At 57.4% G+C, this 21,736-nt stretch overlaps 1 protein-coding gene across 1 annotated transcript in view; it reads left to right on the top strand.

The window, feature by feature from the left end:
• PHYSODRAFT_344784 (hypothetical protein) overlaps positions 1–20,800 on the top strand; it is a gene marked incomplete at its 5' end in the record, with an annotated part of 34,737 nt that extends 13,937 nt beyond the window's left edge. The window contains 4 exons of the mRNA XM_009521740.1: positions 145–10,068; positions 10,138–16,296; positions 16,361–16,704; positions 16,775–20,800. Coding sequence (XP_009520035.1) covers positions 145–10,068; positions 10,138–16,296; positions 16,361–16,704; positions 16,775–20,173 — 19,826 coding nt within the window. The 3' untranslated portion in view covers positions 20,174–20,800. The remainder of the gene's footprint in view (positions 1–144; positions 10,069–10,137; positions 16,297–16,360; positions 16,705–16,774) is intronic.
• Positions 20,801–21,736: the final 936 nt, after the last annotated feature.

Here is a 21,736-nt window from a genome sequence, read left to right as displayed (position 1 = left end):
TCTCTGGAGTTGGTTTTGTCGATTCAGATCTCCTTCGATGCAGTTTAGGAACTTCAATTGTGCGTCCCGTACGATTCGAGAGTGAATCTCGGATAATCTGTAAGTTTCCTCGACGTTTAAGCTCTGGCGTTCTTCGAGTTCGAGTGACGAACAACAACCAGGATTACACGTCTGATCGCGTTGTATTCACGTTCTATCACCCGCTTGTTGTGGACTATGCAACGCCCCTGGTCGGGCTAATCGATGAGCTCACTACGCAGATCTTGCTGGTTGGTCATAGTTTTCACGGAGATGCCGATCTGGTGTGTGGGTTTCAAGACAAGGGCAATAGTGGCCGAAGCTTCGTGGACGCTACTCTCGTGAGTACGTCAACTATGACATGCACGTTGCCAACTCCTGGTGGACTGTACCCGCGCAATTCCTCGGCATCTATCTCGACCAGCCTGCAAATTCGAGAAGCGACTCAGCAGAAACCAGTGTTTGAAGCCCCTTTCCAGTATATTGCGAGGCCGGTTCCTCTCAGTGTCTTCCCGAAGCTGGTGCTTACTACGGGCGGACAGACATTGACGATAGAAGGGTCGGACTTAGCTTCGGGGATTGATATCTTCTGCCAGTTCGATTCGTACTACCCTTACGACAAGACGCCTTTCACGCAGCTGAATGGCACACACGGGTCTTGCAGAACGCCCGAGCGACCTCCAGGGCCAGTGGAAGTGCGATTGTGCTTACGGTACCAGAATCAATGCAGTCACGAGTCGCTCACCGTCTCGTACGTCCGAACCCCAATTGTCCGAGAACTTGCACCAAATGCACAATCAGAGGCTGAAGGTTTTTCAATCACAGTGATCGGCAAATATTTCTACAATGCGCCAATGAGTTGCGCGTTCGATGGGGTCAAGACGCCAGCTACGTTCACCAACCAATCGGCCGTGGCATGCCCCACTCCAGCTCTGGTGCGGCTTATGTGTAGCAAGTTCCTGTTCTATGTCGATGGTGTTGAGGTTATGGGGAAACCCTTGGACTACTGCACGCAAATGGGTCCCTTGGTGAACTTGATCCGTCCAGCCACTGGTCCGGAGAGTGGGGGAACGCGCGTCTTAGTGAGTGGCGGACCCTTTCGAGCGGATATTGGGTATGTTTGCGAGTTTGGGAAAGCGAGTATACCGGCCGAGTACCTGTCGACGTCGCAAATCTTCTGTGTATCACCCCCAAGTCGAGCATTATCCGTACCGTTTTCAGTCGCCGGGCAGTACTATTCGTCCATCCGCCTGACATTCACGTACCAACCGGCTCCGGTTGCGACTGGAATTGCACCAAGCCGTGGCTCGGAGCTCGGTCAGTACCAGGCGATTATCAGCGGCTCAAAATTTATTCGAGGGGCTGGTTTGAGGTGCCAATTCGGCGTCTCGGACGTTGTCGCAGCCAAGTGGATATCAGAGGCGTCGATTTCGTGTGTAGTTCCTCCCCATAGTCCAGGCTGGGTGGACGTGCAGGTGACCAACAACCTCCAGGACTACTCGGTTCAGGGCGTGAGGTTCGAGTACGTCGTGAGCCCCGTCGTCCTTGGGTTTGAACCCACAAAAGTTTACGCCCAGGACGAAGACAATATCGTTCTGCACGGCCGCGACTTCCGCAACTCGAGCGACGTGCGCTGCATCATTGGGAACGAGCTAACCGAGGCGGCTTTCCTGTCGAGCACCAAGCTGAAGTGTGGCGCAGCCACGTTAGTCGAGACTTCGGTTGTGATTGGCGTACTCGACCTCTCCCTGTCAACGGTCGGGGCGTTTGCAGACAAAAGGCTCGTGGTTCAGGACGACGGGGTCTGGTCACTCAGCCCCCGCGTAACTTCTGCCCGTGGTGAGACCCTTGTGACTCTCTCTCGTCTTTCGGGTGAGTCTTTGGAGTTTGGAGCAATTTACGGCCGATTCTGCACTCGAAACCGGAGTATCTGCTCGGAATTAATCCCCACTGACTACGTACGAAAGAACCAGCTCCGTTGGCTGCCCCCGCGTTGGACGGGTACGGATATGTCGGGGGTGGTTGATGTTTACAGGGTGAAGAACAGTTCGACGCCTCCTACGTCCCCGATTGCAACATTCCCCTACAGATACTACCGTGAAGCTGTGCTCACAAGCTTAACGCCATCCATTGGAGCTCTAACTGGTGGTACAGTCGTCACTCTGTCGGGACTGCACTTCCAGGACGGACACAACCTCAGCTGTGTAGTGAATGGAGCCACATTCGTGCCAGCGCGGTTCATAACGGATACAATGATCAGCTGTGCGATGCCGCTGCTGGTGTCGGGGCCTCGAACCGTTGGGGTGTTTGTGTCGTTCAATGGACTGGAGATCAGTGAGACCTCGCTCAGCTTCACGTACGTTGAGGAGCCGTCGGTTGCCAGCATCTTCCCGACCGGCGGACCAGTCACTGGCACGACAGTCGTGAGCGTCGTCGGTGCGCACTTCGTCAGTACGCCGAGGAGTGTCTGCAGGTTTGGGGATCGCTCAGTGCCAGCGATCGTCGTCAGCTCGACCGAAGTGAGCTGCCTCGTGCAGCCATCGACGTGGGCGTCACTTGGACATACCCAGTTTCAATTTTCATCTAACGGGCAGGAATTCTCGCGGGAATCCGTATTGTACTTCTTTTACGAGCACCCGTCGCTGATTGACATCCAACCACGCGCTGGGAGCGTCAATGGAGGCACGAAACTAACGCTGACGTGGAATAACACCATTCCCGACGACTACAGAGGCAAGAACATATCGTGTCACATTGGCTCGACAACAAGTGACGTGTTAGAATCAACTGGAAAAACGCTCAGCGTCATTGCCCCCGCATCGAAGGACATGGTAGAAGGGCCGGTGGCGACACAAATCTCGCTAAACGGGCAGAACTACGTGGAAGGACCACCCTTTTGGTACCTGTTCGAGCCTCGGATCGATTCAATTTACCCGAATTCCAGCGGCGAGGCTGCTAGTTCCTGGATCAAGGTGACTGGAGCAGGGTTCCCTCGACTAACCACACTGTCTTGTCGTTTCGGGGACTCGGGCGGAACGGTGGAGGCGTCTGCCGAGTGGGTATCGGAGAGGCTGGTGATCTGCCGCGCGCCACTTCATCGTCCGGGTACGGTGGACTTCACGTTCTCAATGAACGGAGTTGATGCGATCGACCCAAAGCTCAAGTTTACCTTCACGCCAAGAATTACACTGAAAGAGTCTCACCCCATATCTGAGCCAACTATTCGGGAAACCGGAGTCGACTACCCTCCAAGTGAGAGCACGTTCCAGCTTACGCCTGCGCTGGAAGTGCTCGATATATCTCCAAGACACGGATTCGTGAACCAAAGCCTCGAGGTTTTTATCACGCTGTCCACTGCGGCAACAGACCTCGACCAGTTGACCTGCCGGGTTGGTGAGCCAGTTGTGGTGCCAGCTTTCGTGGTATCCCGCTCCTCCATCGTGTGTAAACTACCGGCGGTCTCATCCCCAAGAAATGTGACGGTGACCGTTTCTAGTAATGGAGTAGACTATGCCGGTGGCTCCAACACGACGATCTCCTATTATCCTGCACCGCCACAAGTCGTGCCAGTAAATCATAGCAGTGGGTCCTCTAAAATGATGGGGGTCGCCATTACACGGGATATTGAGGCTATCAAGGCGATCACCGTGCTAAGCGTTGAACCGAAGAGTGGGCCCGTACGAGGAGGCTCTATTGTGGTCATGGAGATCGATCGCGTGACGGAGTATGACGACGATCTTGTCTGTGTCTTTGGAAACAACACCGTTGAAGCCACCACGATTAAGAATGGGACGGTTGCTTGCAAAGCTCCACCGGCAAATATTCCAGGACGCGTGCTCGTTGGTGTATCATATCGAAACGAGGCCATGATGCTACAACCTATTGGTGATCTGGGGTTCACTTACAACTTGGACGAAGTGATAGCGTCCATTTTCCCTGAAACTCTGGTTGCGTCCAAGCAGACTACAAACCTGACGCTGCAAGGTTTGAACTTCTTCCAGCCAGACAAGGAGTCCACCCCTTTATGCCGAATTGGGAGTGTTGTGACTCGAGCGGCGATTCTTTCGTCAACTGAGGCTGTGTGCTCTTCTGTCACGCTTGTCGCTGGGGAGTATCCGGCCGCGCTTGCTTGTGATGGCGTCAATTTTGTGTCCTCCGCTCAGCTAGTGACGTACCTTCCCCCCATCTGGATCACGGTGATCCAGCCTCCCACCGTTGCTGTCTCCGGAGGGATGGAAATTGAGGTGAGAGGCTCCTCCTTCGCAGTTGGGATGCTGCTCTACTGTAACTTCGGTCGAGGGAGGTTCATGGTCCCAGCCAAAGTCGTTTCGTCGACAATGCTTCGGTGCCAAACCCCAGCGGTGGGGGACTACAGCCTCACTCTACCAGTTTCGGTATCGCTGGAGGAGGCATCGAGCAACGATTTGTTGTTGTCGTTTGAGGCTCCGATCGCGTTGATCGCAGTGACCCCAAGCTTTGGATTTAGCACTGGCCGGACGACCGTCCGAATTGACGTCACTCGCGCCCCCACTGCCGCCAAGATGTCGTGTCTTTTTGGCGACACTGAAGTGGGCGCCAAACGCTTGACGTCCACGCAGATTTCGTGCGAAGTGCCTCCTCACCGCCCGGGAAACGTTCGTCTGGCAGTGAGAGGAGCCACTGCCTTGGACGTTGCAAGATCGGCACTGCCGTTCACCTTTCTGCCGGATCTTTCCATCGAGAAGATATCCCCCAGTCGAGGGACTGCTGCTGGCGGGTCTAATGTCGCGTTGACGCTGTCTCAACCTGTGGATGAATTGCTGCAGAATGGGATGATGGTGTGCCGGTTTGGGGCCCTTTCCACGCCGGTAGAGTCGGTTTTAGGTGCTCACGTCTCGTGCATTTCCCCTCCTGGAAGGCAGAATGAACAGGTTGTAGTGGCTATTGCAGTGAATGGTCAAGATGTGACTGTGAACGGTGTGGGGTTCACGTACTTTGGCAGCCACGAGCTGATCTCAATTGAACCGCGCACAGGATCTGTGGGTGGCAACGTGACTCTACGAGCGCGGCTGGAGAGTGCCGACTATGGGGTCGGGCTCGCCTACCAGTGTGGATTCGAAAGTGCTACGGGGGTGATCGTGTTCTCCAAGGCAGACGCTCTGCTGACGGGGGAGTTGGAGTGCAGCGCAGTCTCTCCCTTCCCTGGTCTCCCCGGGCAAGTGTTCGTCTCGGCTTGGCAGAATGGAGAGCGATACTCGTCCAACTCGCGATCGTTTGGGTTTGCATTGGCTCCAACGATCGACGAAGTGTCTCCAACTGTAATACCCGAGTCGGGGGGATCTGTGATACGCGTCGAAGGCTCAGGGTTTACCGGTTACAATGCGTTCTCGTGCTGGTTCAGCGATGGCAGTAAAGTCGCCGCATCCGTCATAGCGTCTTCTCTTCTGGAATGCATCTCCCCTCCGATTCTACCGGGAACTTATTCGTTTGGGATTTCTTGGAACGAGCAAGAACTCTTGACTTCACCCTTCACACTGATGGTGTATGAGCAAGTGTCGATTGTTTCTATCGACCCGACGTCGGGGTTCTGGAGCCAGCAGACCCAGGTCCGAGTGTTTGGGACAGGCTTCGAGCCCTCCGCCGGTCTAAGTTGTCGGTTTGAAGGCACTCTCACACCAGCCACGCACATTAATCGCACCGAGATCCGATGTCACGCTCCGGTGTGGTCATTGCAAAACCTGAGTCGATACTCCGTCGGGGTTAGCGTGAGCTTGGATGGAACTACGTTCATTGACTCTGAAGTGGCATTTTTCACTTACCACGCTGCTGCAAAGTTCGACAGAATTTACCCTGCGTCGGGCGCTGTATCTGGCGGGACTCAGGTGCTGGTGCGTGGAGTGGTGGATGAGGCGCTTGCGTACAGCTGCGTACTCAACGGTCACATCGTCCCAGCGGTGCCACTGAATTCTTCAACGCTGTCGTGCATCACACCGGCTTCGGCTTCCCCACAGCGGGTTCAGCTGCAGATTTCGGTTCTTGGCACCACTGTCGAGACGGATTTCCCGTTCTGGTTTACCTACTACGACCTCCCTTCCATCGAATCAATATCCCCGTTGACTGCGAAGACTGTCGGTGGAGAGGAAATCCTGCTTTCAGGCGAGAATTTTATAGCAACCAGTGCGTTACGGTGCCAGTTTGGGGACTCGGTCGGGATTTCTGTCGTTTTCGTCTCTCCAACCACGATTTTGTGCATCGCACCACCTCGCAACGGTGCGGGGTACGTGGCTGTTGAGGTTTCGCTGAATGGGGTCGACTACACGAGCAGCCGTCAAGCCTTGTACTACTACGACTACATCGACGTGGAAGACGAGCAAGTTGAAGTTGACACTGGCGCCAGCAATACCTCGGATCCAGTAGAGGTCGAGTACGAAGCACCGATTCAATTATCTCGCGCTTCTATCGGGAAGCTCCCAGGTGATGGAGAGGGGAGGGTGGCGACGGTCTCAGGCGTGAACTTCCTCAATACGACGGAGTTATCCTGCGCTTTTGGCGAACAGCTACCACCCGTTCGAGCCGAATTCGCAAACTCCACGCTGGTGAAGTGTCCTATCGATGGCTCTGTGCGGCTTTCCCAAGTCTTGGTTGGAGTGAGCAATAATGGCCACGACTTCGTTTTCCTCGACAAAACCGTGGAGTATGTAGAAAGTCCGCATATCACGGCGATCTATCCTACGTTCGGACCGGTGGAGGGCGGTACCCCCGTGCAGCTTACGCTGTCAAACACGGACGTGCTCAAAGATGAAAACGTAAAGGTGTTCTGCTCTTTTGGTGACCAAGATACACACGCGGTGATGACCGAAGATAACGTGGCAACCTGCGTCTCCCCAGGCGTGAAGCAGCCCTTGAGTGTACCCATTTCTTTCTACTGGAGATCATCCGACCTCAAGGACCGGTTTGACGCTGAGAAGCAGTTCGCTATTGAGTTTCAGTACTCCGTCTTCCCAGAGCTGGCGGATGTTTCGCCCCCAAGCGGGTCGGTGGCCGAAGGAACAGTGGTGACTCTCTCCGGCTCTGGTTTTCGTGATGGAATGAGTGTGCGATTTGGCTTGGGGCTTAATGCTACCGAAGTTCCTGCCATGTTCGTGTCGGGGTCTTTAATTATGGCGGACGTACCGGAGGAATTGATGGACGGTGTGACCAGTATCGCCGTCACTGCCAACGAGGTCGACTACAGCAACAGTCTGACGTTCTACGTGCGCCCGCGGGCAGTGCTGCTCTCGATCTACCCGTCGGAGATTAGCGCCACAACTTCGGAGCAGGAGATCACGCTCGCAATCTACGGCTCTGGCTTCACGGATACCGCGAGGGAGACGCTCAAGTGTCGAGTCGGCGACGACGGAGCTGTGAACGCGGCTAAATGGGTCTCACCGGTGCAAATCTCATGCCCTGCGCCGTATCTGGACGCCGGACTATACAGCGTCTACGTAGCGCTCAACGGGGAGAACTTTGTGAATGACGGCCTCAAAGTTTTCTACCAGGAGAAGTTCCTCGTCTACAGCATCGCACCAACCTTCGGCGTGTTGGGGGGAAACACTCGCGTGCAAGTTTACGGGTCGAGCATTCGTGGAGCAGCGAACACGTCGGATCTGGTCTGCGTCTTCGGTACGAGACCTTCCCCGCTCGAGGTGATCAACTCGAGTCTCGCCGAGTGCGTGACCCCAAACCAGCCCAAAGTCGGGTCTGTGCCATTTTCTATTGCTCGGCTCGCTGATGTCAATCCGCAGTACAAACCCCGAGGAGGAGGAGGAGGATTGCAGTATTTCTACCACAAAGTTCCGGTCCTTACGAAGATTTTGCCCTCGATGATTCGCGCCTCTAACGCCTCGCCACTTCGCGTCATCGGCGCCACCTTTATCGACTCTTTGCTGCTTCTGTGCTCGATTGGGGGCGTGTCTGTGCCTGCTAGATACGTCTCTTCCAACGCTGTCGAGTGTCTACTCACTGAACACTCCAGCGATGCGTGGCTCCCCGACTCAATGCTGGACGTGGAGGTGTCCAACAATGGGCAGGACTTTTCCAACAGCGAGCTGCAAGTTCTGGTCCAGGCGCCAATCAAGCTGCTTGGGATGGAGCCGACGCGGGGGATGATCCGTGAACGCACCGCTGTGAAAATATTTGGGGAACATTTGTCCCCGCTGTACCAGAACTTGAAATGTCACGTTGGAGAGACCCACCTTGTGCCAGCGACGAATCTGGGCGATGGGTGGCTGGAGTGCGTTCTACCAGCGTCGTCCTTCGCTACTACCGTCCACGTCTCGGTTTCGGTCGACGGAGTCGACTACACAGCGGACTCCCTAAATTTTACGTATGAAGACACCCCAGTCGTGTACTCGATTTCCCCCCAAAACGGGTCTTTTGAAGGAGGCACACCCGTCACCGTATACGGAGAGGGGTTCGCCCTACCAGGCCCTCTCTACTGCGTCTTTGGGTCGTCGATCGTGCAGGCAGAAGTGCAGTCCTCTCTCGTGGCGAAATGCGCGTCGCCCCCGTACTCCCCTCACTCGGAGCAAATGGTTAGCGTGGCGATTGCGAGGTTCGGTTCGTTGGCGACTGTGGCTTCCCAGGTGTATTTCTCCTACGTTGACGTTGAGTTGCCTCACGTCGCGTCAACCAGTCCGCAAGTGGATGAAGTGGAGACGTGGCCACCACAGGCGGCTCCCCCTTGCAGAATTTACCTGAAAGGTGGGCCAAAACTTGTGATGCCGCTCGTCAAGAGTGTGTCTCCAACCTCAGGCTCAGTCTTAGGAGGTACTAACGTCACGTTGAGCGGCCAGAACTTTACCACTGGGCCTCGAATTGCGTGCATCTTTGGGGGTGAAGAATCGTTGGCAACTCTTGTAAATGATTCTGCAGCCTGGTGCATCGTGCCTCCTCAAGCGCAGCCCACGACGATCTACGTCCGCCTCAAGGTGTTCGACCCAGTGACTCCCGAGCAACCAGAGTGCGTGTCGGAGTCGCTCGCTGTCTTTGAATACTACCGGCAGCTGGAGTTTATCTCGATGTTTCCAAGTGAGGGGCCGTCTACGGGGGGAACGGAGCTGAAGATTTCCATGGCAGGCGTCGTCGACTCCCCTGCGCTCTTCTGCGCCTTCACGATCACGCTGCCGAGTCAGCCGCAGCCGCTACGAGTGAACGTTCAGGCTGAATACCACAGCGACGACTTCTTGAGCTGCATCACCCCCTCACTCGCCCTTGCGCTGCCTTCATCGGGCGACAAATGGTACGAGAACGCCACAGCAGTAGCGCGCGTGGAGGTTTCCAACAACGGCGTGGACTTTTTCGCCACTGGCAAGAGCTTCTCGTTCGTACCTGTACGAAGTGAAAGTGTTGTGGCTCAGGTGGATCTCAAGTCGCTAGAAGTGACGGCTACCAGGCCACTTAAGGGCCCTCTCACTGGCGGCACACGTGTGGTGTTATCACTGTCCTTTGCGTTCCCGGGCTCCGTGGTGTACTGCCAGTTTGGTGCTGAGGTTGTTCGAGGATCGATCACCCCGGCCACCTTTGAGGTGGTGTGTGTATCGCCTCGCGTACGGATTGAGGGCGCCGTTCGGTTGGCGATTGGCGCCAATGGAGTTGACTTTGATGTGTACGCAGCCGAGTTCGAATACGCTGTCGATGCCTCAAAACGCTTCATCTTGTCGCCTCTTAATGGCTTGGTTAGCGGTGGCACTCTTCTTCATATCTCTGGGGCTGCGTTCGATGAGGACGGTGGCTACACCTGCAAGATCGGCACGCAGGTTGTCACCGCTAACTATGTGAACGCAACGCACATTGGGTGCAGAACTCCTGCAGTGGCCAAGCCGCAGGAGGTTCCAGTTCGAATCTCGGACAATGGCATCGACTACTCGGAGTTCAACTTGTCTTTTGTTTATGTGGAGCCACTGTTTGTTACGAGTATTTATCCTGCAAGCGGCGGCGTCGATGGCGGTGAGCTTGTAAATGTCGTTGGTGGCAACTTCACTGCCGGGGCGGAGGCTGTCACTTGTCGCTTTGGGAACGCGGTCACGACGGGTACAATTCTATCGGCTTCTACTATTCAATGCACTGCACCGAATTCTTCTTACGCTAGTCTTACAAAAGTGGCCGTCGAAGTCTCGTCGAATTGCCAAGACTACTCGAACAGTGGCGTTGTCTATCGCTATACTCCAGCGCTGGTGGTGCATTCTCTCGAGCCGAACCACGGCCCCTTAGCAGGTGGAACGGAGGTCGTCGTCACAGGCGCCAACTTCCAGAACTCGAGCAGTATGCGCTGTAAGTTCGGCGAGCGCGTGACTCTAGCAGCGACGTTCCTGGACTCGACGCAGTTCGTGTGCGTGTCTCCAAGTGCAGCAGCGGAGGGCGACGTCTACGTGGAAGTTGCCGACTACGGGCTCTTCGGTATCCTCAATGGCTCGTTCTTCTCGAACAGCAAGTCGATTTTCACGTACGACCGCGACTTGGCGACGGACTCAGTGTTCCCATCGCAAGGCCCAACCACGGGGAACTTCTCCGTTCGACTCACGGGTGGGCCGTACCGAAAGACGGACGCGGTTCGCTGTAAATTCGCCGAGGTTGTGGTGGTCGCTACGTGGGTCAGCTACGATGAGATTCTGTGCATGGCGCCGCCACACTCACCCGGGGTTTTCACGCTCGAGGTGACTCGAAACGCCCAAGACTACGCGGATACGCGGGTGCCGTTCCTGTACTACGCCGAGCAGGGAGTCCGCTCCATCTCGCCCACATTTGGTCCGGCGTATGCGGCTGGCACGCGCATTGACGTCGACGGCGTGGCCTTCGTGAACTCGTCGCTGCTGTCGTGCCGATTTGGGTACGTCGTGACGCCCGGAGAGTACGTGAGTCCGACGAAAATGCGCTGCACCACGCCACCCTTGCCTGAGCACAGCGGTGGACTGATAGCGGCCCCTCTACCTGAGTATCGGAATCAATTGGCGGACCCGAACGTCGGTAGCGTGTATCTGTTCCCAGACGCGCACTACTACCCGCAGTACTTCACCCGCCTCGTGTCCGTAGAGGTGTCCAACAACCAGCAGGACTTCTCGCTCAGCGGCATCAACTTCCTCTACTACCAGGACGAGACAGTCGAGGCCATCGCCCCCACCCAAGCGTACGACAGCGCCGAGCCCCTCGCGATCTTCGCGTTCGGCCGCAACTTCATCAACACGACGTCGCTATCCTGTCGTCTAGGGCTGCAGACTTTCCCAGCGACCTTCGTGACGTCAAAGCTGCTGCTGTGTGAAGTAGCGCACCCGATGCCGTACGACGACGCTCGACGAGGATCGGACAAAGTCCACGAGCTGAGCCAGCCGAGACACGCGCTCTTCGAGGTGTCCAACAACGGCAAGGACTTCACCAACAGCCACGTGGTGTTCGAGTTCCTCGGTGCGTGTCCGACGGGGTACTTCTGTCCGAGGCAGCTGCAGGGCATAAGCGGCAAAATACCGTGTCCGCGCGGCACATTCTGCCCTGGAGTCGCCAATACGGCCTTCACCTTGTGTCCGCGAGGAACGTACCAGCCCAAGACGGCCCAGTCCGCGTGTCTTCGGTGTCCTATCGGCTATCACTGCCCCCACACGGGGATGCACGTGCCTCGGTTGTGTCCGGCAGGGTACGTTTGCGATGTTACCGGGATTGAAGAAGCCGACCAGCCCTGTCCTGAAGGACACTATTGCCTCGAAGGCACAGCCACGACTGCGACGACATGTACGCCCACCCCAAGCTACACGGGGATGCTTATCGCCTCTCCGTCTGCAGCTGAGAAGCCAACGACACTGCGCCGCCAGCGTGGGAAAAACCCGCTTGCCAGCATTCAGGCGCGAAAGAGCGGCTGCTGGCGGAACGAGACGGAGGACTTCGGACTGCAGTTGAGCGCGCACCCTTCGCGCTTCTGGATGGAGCTACGACAACTCCCTCTTGCTCCGGGTTCATCCTTTGGTGGTCCAATGCGCGGTCGGTTCTGCCTTGATGACTCGTGTGTGAAGCTCGCGGACGCCGACAATGTTCGGGTCGAGGACGCGTACTTCGACTACGCGTCGACGGACTTCGCTCTACGGCGTCCGGTTGCGTGTCCTCCAGGAACCTACTGCCACCCGGGAACTGTAGCCAGCAACTCGCTCATGAAGAACTTCACGACTGCACAGCCGTGCTTCGAGTCCATGTACTGCCCCGAGGGCAGCTCCAACCCGCGCGGATTCGGTGAGTGCGCTCCGGGGTTTTACTGTCCGTTCGGCACACGGATCCCCTGTCCTGCGGGGTCGTACTGTCCTCAAACGGGTCACATCTCGCCGTTGCCGTGTCCTCCAGGGACTTTCAACGCCATGAAAGCGCAGTCGAACTGCACGTCGTGTCCCGTTGGCTTCATCTGTCCGGGATACAGTCGCGTCATGCCCGCGTTGTGTCCTCCGGGCTACGTGTGCAGCAAAACTTCGCTCGCGTCGCCGAATAATCTGTGTCCGAGGGGGTTCTACTGCCTCGAGGGCACAGCAACGTCCGACGGGTTCCGGAACGACACGCGCTTGAGACCGTATCCGTGTCGACCTGGCACCTACTGCCTCAAAGGCGTCGTGGCGGACGAAGTGCGCGTTGGGGACTACCGCTATCCGCAGAACTGCACTGCCGGGTTCTTCTGCGAGTTGGGGTCGTACTCGCCCAAAGGCTCAGGCCTCTGTCCTCCGGGCTTCACGTGTCCAAGCGGAACGGCAGCACCGATTCCTACCGCCAAGGGCACGTTCGCTCAGCTGGAGGGCACCGTGTCGGCCGCCGAGTGTGCACCGGGATACTACGCGCCCACGATCGAGTCGACCGAGTGCGTGCCTTGTCCGCCAGGCACCAGCTGCGAGAATGACGGCACGGCAGTCGCTAGCATTTGTCCGCCAGGGTCATATCGAGGAAGTTTGACGGCGGATGGTCTCTCGTGCCTCGCTTGTCCGCAGGGCACGTGGTCGAAGAACTGGGAGCTAAGAGGAGTCGAGGAGTGCCTCGAGTGCGCGCCTGGAACCGTGTGCCCCATTGACGGCATCTCGAACCCGTGCACAGTCGAAGATCTGCCGTACGTCTACACGCCAGTGAGCGTCAACTTGACCTTCGCGCAGTGTATCGAGCGTGGGTCCAACTACTTCTTCGGCGTGTTGCTCGAGCCTTGGATCGACGAGTTAGGCCAGGGTGCTCACTTCCTGCCCGACCGCGACAACGGACGCTGCTATGAGAACACGCAGCCTCGGGGGTCGGATCTGTACCAGCGCTTTGCCGACTTCCACGGCGCGCTGTACGAGATCAACTCAGGAGCGGGTGTGCCCCACCAAGGCTACGGCGACGACGCCCAGTATCCTGCCCCAAACATGTTCGCGCGTGGCTCGTTGGCCATTGATCTGCCCGTCTCGAGAGCTTACGACGTCGCGCGCAACTGCACGCCGGGCTTTTTCTACAAGAAGCAATGGTACCCGGGCACTTGTGAAGCGGACATCTTCTGCTCGGCGTCGGTGTGGTCCAAGGTCACGTCGGCAGATCAGCTCGTGTCACAGGCTCAGTCGTGTCCCGAAGGATACGTGTGTGATTCATCGACTACTGCAGACACGGCGTTCTCACACCTCTGTCCGGCTGGGTATGTCTGCGGTGCTGGCACGACGCCCGATCTGACGCTGGATTCGCCCCGAGGACAGCTCCACGAGCTCTGTCCCGCTGGGAAATACTGCGCGGCGGGGACGGCCGAGTCGCAGAAGGAGCGCTACGTGTGTCCGGTGGGCTACTTCTGCCCCACGGGCACATCAAACCCTCTGCTTGGAGAGCTCTCGAACGATGCACTGCGCCGACGGATCTCGAGCGAGGACAGCAACCCCTTCCTGCACATGAACCACATGAAGTACGTGGGCGAGGGCGACATCCGCATGGTGTCTGCGCACGACATGCGCTGCTTTGACGGCGTAGACGACGACCTAGTGGAGATCTTCCAGCTGCGCGCGAATCCGAACGACGAGAAGAAGACGATCGTGGTGAACCGCGCGGAAGAGCGCAACCGCTTGTGCGCGCGCGACCACAAGTGGCGGACGGTGGAGCTCGCGCTTCGACGCAATGCATGTGACTGCGTGGCCCAGACAAAGGTCGTGCGCCGCGTCTTCCAGCTCTGGAAGTGCACGGTGGCGCCTTCAACCGCAAAGCCGACGGTCTACGATCGCACGCGCTTTGGCTGGGCAGAAATACACAACTCAGCTACTCAGTGCGCCTTCCGAGGAACTCATGGCTCCAAGACCGTCGACCTCGCGCCGCTAGTAGCTGACGGTGGAAGTGGGGTAAGCTTCCAGACTGGGTGGACGGAGACCACGGCGGTGCACTCGTACGCAGAGCTTTACTCCTTGGTAGAAGCCAAGTACGCAGCACAAACCGTCCCAGTGGATCCTTACGTATACGACCTGCACCATGCGATGGAGCTTGTCGAGGCATTCGGGGAGGAAACGCCTGCATTCGCGGGCTTTGTCGCTGGCTCGAGCGAAGACAGCGACGAAGACTTGATCAGGCTGGACGCGTGCGCGTGCTCGCAGATGTTCAAGTGCCCGAACGGTACTACGTCGATTGCAGGGTCCGACGACATCTATGACTGCGTGAAGACTGGAGACGAAGTGCTGCAGCGCGTGAGTCTAATCCCGTTGACCAGCGATCGTCTCCTCAACGGCTCAGACTTCCAGGAACTAACGGGAATCTCTGGCTATGGGCTGGGGAGTATCTTGCTAGAGCCGTTCGAGGTGGCTGTCATCACGATCAACACCACGCAGCTCGAGCGGAATCTCACGTACGGCGCGCACTACCAGATATCCGTGTACCAAGACTGCAAGCCTTGTCCGCCGCAGTATAAGTGCGACTTGACCGACGACCCTCCTGGCTGCACGTACCCAGACGATGACAACTCTACGGCCACGCGGTTGTACGAGAAATGCATGGAGACGTACGACGGAGACGCCTTCGTATGCAACAACATGCCCTTCTTCTGTGAGCGTAGGACGCTCCCGCTCGCTGAAGTCTCACGAACTGCTGCCGATAGCGGAAGCAACGAAACCACCAACCTCGTAGGCTGCTGCTCGTGCGAGCGGCAGCAAATGCCGTACTACTTCGAGGACGCCGCCGTGATGGACCGAGGCTTCCCGGACAACAAACACGGCTATCTACAATTTAGTATCGCCGCGCTTGAAGAAACAGAGATCACTGTCGCGGTGGAGCTGGTGCATGGGCTTTACATGCGTGACTTTGCCGAAGGATTCACTCAAGATCGATTCGACTTGACCGTGTTCACGCCGGGACGTGCCGACTACTCGCCGTCGATGCCGTCCACCAACACGTTCCTAGCCTTCCTGCAAGAATCCGACATGGAGGAGCTCATGCTGCCGCTTAATCTGCCAGAACAGTACGGGAGAGTACCTGGGACGCTCACATACAAGCACCAGGTCGCGACAACGCTTCTGATCAACCGCATGTCCGACATCTTCGTTGGGGACCCGCAACTACCCAGCAAGCGTGGGTTCATACGAAACTCCGAGCAAAACAGTGTTGGGGCGCTCGTGTCGGTGACTGACACCAACTCGAGTAGCAACGGCAGCACCGACTCCGACGCCGTCGTGGTCCCACCGACGGATTACTTTGGACTGTACTCGGTACCGGACCCTTTGGAGAACATGCTGCGCTCGGACTCGTGGTGGGCACAGGAGCTCGACGGATTCGAGTTCCTGGCACTCCCATACTTGCCCTACTTCTCCTCGTGCCGCGGATTCGACTCGAACATTTTCCTCTTCAAGATGCTCGAGACCCATCCAGACTGCACCTTCGTGGGCTATGACCAAACCGTCGAGGTGGATCAATATCCGTGGAGGAAGAAACTCACACCGAATGCCGACAGGTGCTTGATTCAGTATACGGCGGAAGTAGCGGCGTCGACGACACTCATCTCGTCCATCTCGTCGGCGGCTTCAACGTTGTCGTCCTTCAGCAGCTCGGAATCTTCGTCGGCGACGACGATCAAGACTTTCACGCGAGGCGTGAGTCTGTCGTGTCTCTATGAGGAAAATCTCGAAGGTGGAGCCGAGAAACTGCGCTGGTACGAGGCGCCGACAGGAACCGTTTTGTTCTACATCACGCGCGACCCCGCTACAGCGGACTCCTTTGTGGCCGAAGGAGACTTGACGACAACAGGAACCGGCTGGGGACGGTCAGACACGTTCCAGAGCTACTTGGACACCGACGCCCTCATCCCCGTCATAGGTAAGGTTCAAATGTCAGCGGTTGAAACAGCAAAACTTGGTGCCTAAATGCTCATGCTTTGTAGTTGGAGATGCTGGACAGACGCTGGCCGTACCGCAGGAGGTGTACCTCAATCTGAGTTACTACCAGGTGACTCCGGGTCAGAAGAGAGTCGTGCAGGCCTTCGTCAACTTTGGCAAACTGTGTGCTGTGACCCGATCTGCTGACTTGCTCGTGACTTTGGCCACGAAGGACATTTACCCGTGTGCTATCAGCAAGGCGACCAACCAGTTGGCGTCGAAAGAGTACATGCTCCAGATTTCTTGGGAGCCGCTCAACTGGTTCGAGCTCATGAACCTCTTCCAGTTTACGGTGGACGTGTATCTGGGCTTCTTCACGCTTGTCGCCATGGCCAGCATGATGCTTGGGGTACGGTCTTCAGCTTTCGCTAATGATTTCTTGTTGGTGTTGATGCTGACGCTTGTGTCGTCGCTTGCAGTTCGTCATCTGGGTCATCAATCGCCTGTTCACAAAAATGAAGCGGCCGCCGAAGTTCCGCATGAAGCTTCTGCTCAAGAACATCGCGTCACCTCCCCCGATCGGCATCTTCTTGGCATCCGTCCCGATATTTGTAGCCTGCCTTCTCATTTACACTTGGTGGCACGTTTTGGCGTCGAAGGACCCACTCAACACGCCAAACGCGGCCTCGTTCGAGGATACTGCGGGTGACTGGCTTGATCGGATCTCGCTGGACAAGACGCGAGTGCAGAACTACAAGCGCGGTCGCGTGGGCTTGAGCTTGATCATCATCGGGATCTACCTGCTACTGCTCGGATCAAGGTTGCTTGTACCGGAGACGCTGGACGCCAAGCCCGAAGACAACGCGTACAAGGAGATGTCGATCACGACGCCCTCGGATCCGTTCTCAGTCGAGGCTGACAAAGACGAAGAAGAGGAGGAGAACGAGTTCTGGGACCCGCGCGCCTGGAAGCGAGCCAACTTCCTGCTCACGACTGTGTGCTTCATGGTCGCCATGCTGGTCTTCTGGGAGTTTTCGTACTCTCCGTCGTTCACCGAGAACATCTACGGCTACCTTGTGTTCTTCAAGATCTTGCGAACCGCGATGGAGTTTGTGCTCGAGCATTTCCTGCACGAGAAGCTGCTGGTGATGCCGTTCGCCGTCGTGTTATCGGCCTCGGAGAGCATGATGGCCATGGGGTCTGCGGACTTCATCGGCTTCACACTGTTTTACTTCGTCAACCTGACTCTGGTGATGATAGAGCACCTCTACACAGCGCCGCTACTCCGTCGCATGCGCGCGTTGTGGCCCAAGTGGCGTCTCTCGATGCGCCGCAGAATGAAAAAGCGACGCCGACGGACTCGCGAGCAGAAAGCTCAGGAGGAAGCGGAGTGGGCGCGAGTCTGTGAGAAGATCGACAACCAAGCAGCTGGCGTGGAGGCTGTGCTCGAAGGCGTGGCCGGGTACAGCGTCGTGTTCACTGAGCTCTTCATCGCGCCAATTCTCCTTGCCTTCCAGTCCTTCTTCAGCAACGACACCCAGATGCCAGCCCTCTACGGCGTCAGACAGACCGATCTGCTGTACTACGTGCTGTTCTCAGTGTTTATCATCCCCAGCAACTTCGTTCTTGGGGCTCTCCAGCTGAACACGATGGAGCTTGCGCACGGGTGGAAGCTGTACGAGTACTCGGCGTACCAAAGACATCGCTTCTCGACGCGGGACACTCGATGGCCGCTAGGATACACTTCGGCTGACGAGAGCATCCATCCTAGCTGTCAAAGCTTGGATCTGCTCTGCTTCTCGTCGCAGCTCTACTTCTTGCTGATCGTGTACTCCGCGGGCATTCTGTTGAGCATGTTGGGTTTGTCCGTGTGTCTGCGTGCCAGCTACAGCTTCTTCGGAGACCCGATCACATTCCTAATCATCGGCGTCGTGTACTTCATGATGCGAGCGCTCGAGATCAGCTGCATCCGAATCGGTAACAAGTTGAAAGTCTGGAAGCCGCGCAAACTCGCCGACGGTACGCTGGACGAGGACCTTGCAGCTAAGCTAGCGCTAGGAGCTGGGAGGCAACTGGAGCTGGAGCGAGAGCGGTTGGAACTGCAGGCCCTCAACTCGGAGCGGTTCCGCCACCGATTCCTGGAGCGTAATCGGCCATGGGTGCTGCAACACCTTGCAGAGCTCTTCACGCCGCGTACGTTGCAGTCGACCGACGGACCTGCCGGTGATGGCCGCCCCAACTCGGAGTACATCCGTGATCTATACCACGAACTCGTGAACATGGGCGAAGGTCGGCGTTTGAAGGGCGATCGGTCTGACATCTCCTCGGACTCCGAAGACGACTTGGAGAAAATGCGCCGAGCATGGTCAAACGTGCCGGTGGAAGGTGCTTCACGTGATCTGGCGCTGTACTGGTTGGCACGAGCTCGCAAGCGTCGGACTTTCGCAAAGCTTGTAGCGGGCATCGTGGCTGCGAGTCGCCAAAGCGAGTGCGTGGTCTGCGGCAAATGCGAGGACGGCGGATACACGCTTCACGTGGATCTGGCAGCGGAGGAAGGCGCGAAGGAACACGATCCTCGGGCACTGGACCGACTCATCGACGGCTTCGAGAGCGAGCTTGGGGCGCAAGAAATGGACGCCGATCTCTGGAAAGCGTACTTCCGGAAGCACGCGGCCTACGCCACGCTCTGCAACGTGTGCTTGACTGCCAGACAACAGGCCTTGGGAAGTCAGGGCAAGAAAATCGCTGCGGGCATGCGGAAGCTGCGCTCGGACGAATTCTCCAGCGATGAAGGCAGTGACGAAGATGGTGGCGATGCTCCGTTCGCCCCCATTGTTGTTGCGCGCGGGTCCATCGAAGGCCGCGTGCTCACGAAGTGGTTGCTAGCAGCCAGGAAACGACTGGGTGGGGCTTTCCCTCGACCGGAAGCTCAGGAGGAGATGGAGCGATACGCCCGCAAGCTGAAGCGATCTCGTCGGCGCGCTGGCAAGAAGGACCATGTTGACTCGGACGAAGAGGGACGAGATCCGTCGAAACACTGGCGGCTCGAGTTGAACGAAGCAGCTCGAGCACTGGCAATCCGCTGGGTCTGGGAAGCGCGGGACCTTCGGGACGCTGCAGCACGCAACGCCGCTGCAGAACTGCGAGACAAACTGCAGGCACTCAACGACCAGATCGTGGAAGCCGACGACTGGTTCTTCGGACGGGAGCTGCGTGAAGCTGGTCTGGCGTTGCGTGACGATGGCGCGCAGCTTGCAGAGGAGCAAGCGCGTGTCGACGAGGATCTAGCGCAGAAGATCCGCGCTACCGAACGGGACGTGGTGGCCTTCGTTGAGGAGAAACGCTCTACGAATTCTGCAGAGGAGCGCGCGTTTGCCGAGCTCATTGCCAAGGAGCGCGAGGACACCAAAACGCGAGTGGCAGCTCGCGAACTCGAACTGCTTGAGGCCTACAAACAAAAGGAAACAGAGTTCGCAGCCGCACAACGTCAAGCTCGTGAAGCCGGGGAATTGGCTCCTGCGTTGGTCGCCGAGCACCGCACGTACCTGGCCAAGATGGCTGAAGACAGACGTACCGAGCTTGAAAGCGTAGAGGAAGCTGCACGTACCAAGACTCAGCACAAGGAAGACGCGTTCGCACGGAAGCTGGCGCTGGCTGAAGCTGCCGTGGCGAGTCGACGGGCTCTTGCTCAGCATCGCATCCTTGCTCTTCGTAAAGAAGCTCGTGGAGTCGTTCGTGCTCGGGAGTTCGCGTGGCAGTCGAAGGCGCGTTCCTGGATAGACCGAGCCTCTCGCAAGGTACAGGTGAAGCAGCAAGAAGATGCCCAAGCTCAGCTCAATGACAAGCGTCGCCGCAAGCGCGTGCTGCTTGCCACATGAGCTAGATTTATATAATACATTTTTGCTTGGCTGCTTGTTTGGTCCTTTGGTCGCTCTTAGTGCAGCAGAGTACAATCCCAGTCTGCTCAGTTCTTGGACTTGGCGAGGCGCGCAACAGAGCTGGAGCCAAAGCGTGGCAACCAGATCTTGATCGAGCAATCGGCTGAGGCCGAGGCCAAAATGGGCTCAGTCGGGTGGAAGTCCACGCAATACACCCGGTCATTGTGGGCGTCAATCTTCTGCACAAGCGTTTGAGTGTGCTTGCTTCCATTTGCATCGGCGGCATGCTTCGTCGGCGTGACCTCGTGCAAATAAATGTGACGGTCAGCACTTCCAGTTGCAAGCAACAGCGTTTCGCGCGATGAGTCCATCGACCCGCGCTCGCTGCTTGGATCAGCGAAATCCTCTCCGTCGCCGTCCGTGAGCTTACGACGCGACCCGGAACCAGAACCACCACCCAGACCGCCTCCAAGCCGTCCGCGAGGCGGGAGCGCTAGCTTGTACTTGTAGCCGTCCCCACGGAAGAACGAACTCTTAATCGGCCAGTTCTTGTTCTTGTGGCCCGTAACCGAGCACACCAACTGGAGTTGGTCGTTATCACCGCTGTCGCTGCTTCCACCAGGACCACGCCGTGTGCTACGAGAGCTGATGAGCTTGGAACGTCGGTCGTACACCCGCAGGACGTTGTCGTAACTGTTGACGCCGAGGAAGCGGCCGTCGTCTCCACCATCACTGGCGGGGGATGCGTGCACGTGCGAGATAGCATGTCTAGCAGGGTCATTCAGCACTGACAGCTCCTCCAGACACGCATCCATGCGAACGTCCCACGTCTTCAGCATACCCTAGATACCACAGAAGAACAGCTCAAGTGTTAATTCATCCCTTTGAATATCATGCATCGCCTAGCGTAGAAGTAACAACGGACCTTGCTGTCGCCAGTGATCACCGTCATTCCGTCGTGCGCCACGTGAAGCGCATTCACCATGGCATCGTTCGTCCAGGTGCGGCACACTTCAGAGCGCGCGTCCGCCATGTACAGACAGCACTTGCTGGAGCCGAGGAAGTACTGGTTGTTATCTAAGACCAAAAAGAAATAAAGCAACAGTATCAGCATCTTTCCGTCCACAAGCCCCTCTTCCAAACTCCCCCTCCACCTACCAGCCATGTTGAAGGCCACGCACTGCACGAGTCCGTCCACCTTCTTGCTCGTGATCAGCTGGCTCTTGTCGACGTCCCAGAGCTTGACCGTGTGGTCGTAGCTGCCCGACACGAGCGTGGCGCTGTCCTCGGCCCAGCTCACGTCGATCACGAGCTGCGCGTGCCTCGAGAGCGCTGCCAGCTGCGGCTGGTTAAACTTGGTGGTCACGTCCCAGAGCATCACCTTGCAGTCGAAGCTGCCGGACGCCAGCAGGCGCCCGCACGGCGAGAACTTGGCCGTGTACACGGCGCCGCCATGCGCGCGCAGCGTCGACTTGTGCACGAGCACGCGGGCGTCTCCGTCTCCGTCAGCGTCGTACAGGTCCCCCTTGGCGCCTAGCAGCGCCCCCGAGCCGCCGTGCGCGC

This window comes from Phytophthora sojae (assembly GCF_000149755.1).
Source record: "Phytophthora sojae unplaced genomic scaffold PHYSOscaffold_2, whole genome shotgun sequence".
Taxonomy (NCBI): Eukaryota; Oomycota; class Peronosporomycetes; order Peronosporales; family Peronosporaceae; genus Phytophthora; species Phytophthora sojae.
The sequence above is the reverse complement of the archived record's forward strand: the minus strand, read 5'-3'. Positions and strand labels throughout refer to the sequence as shown.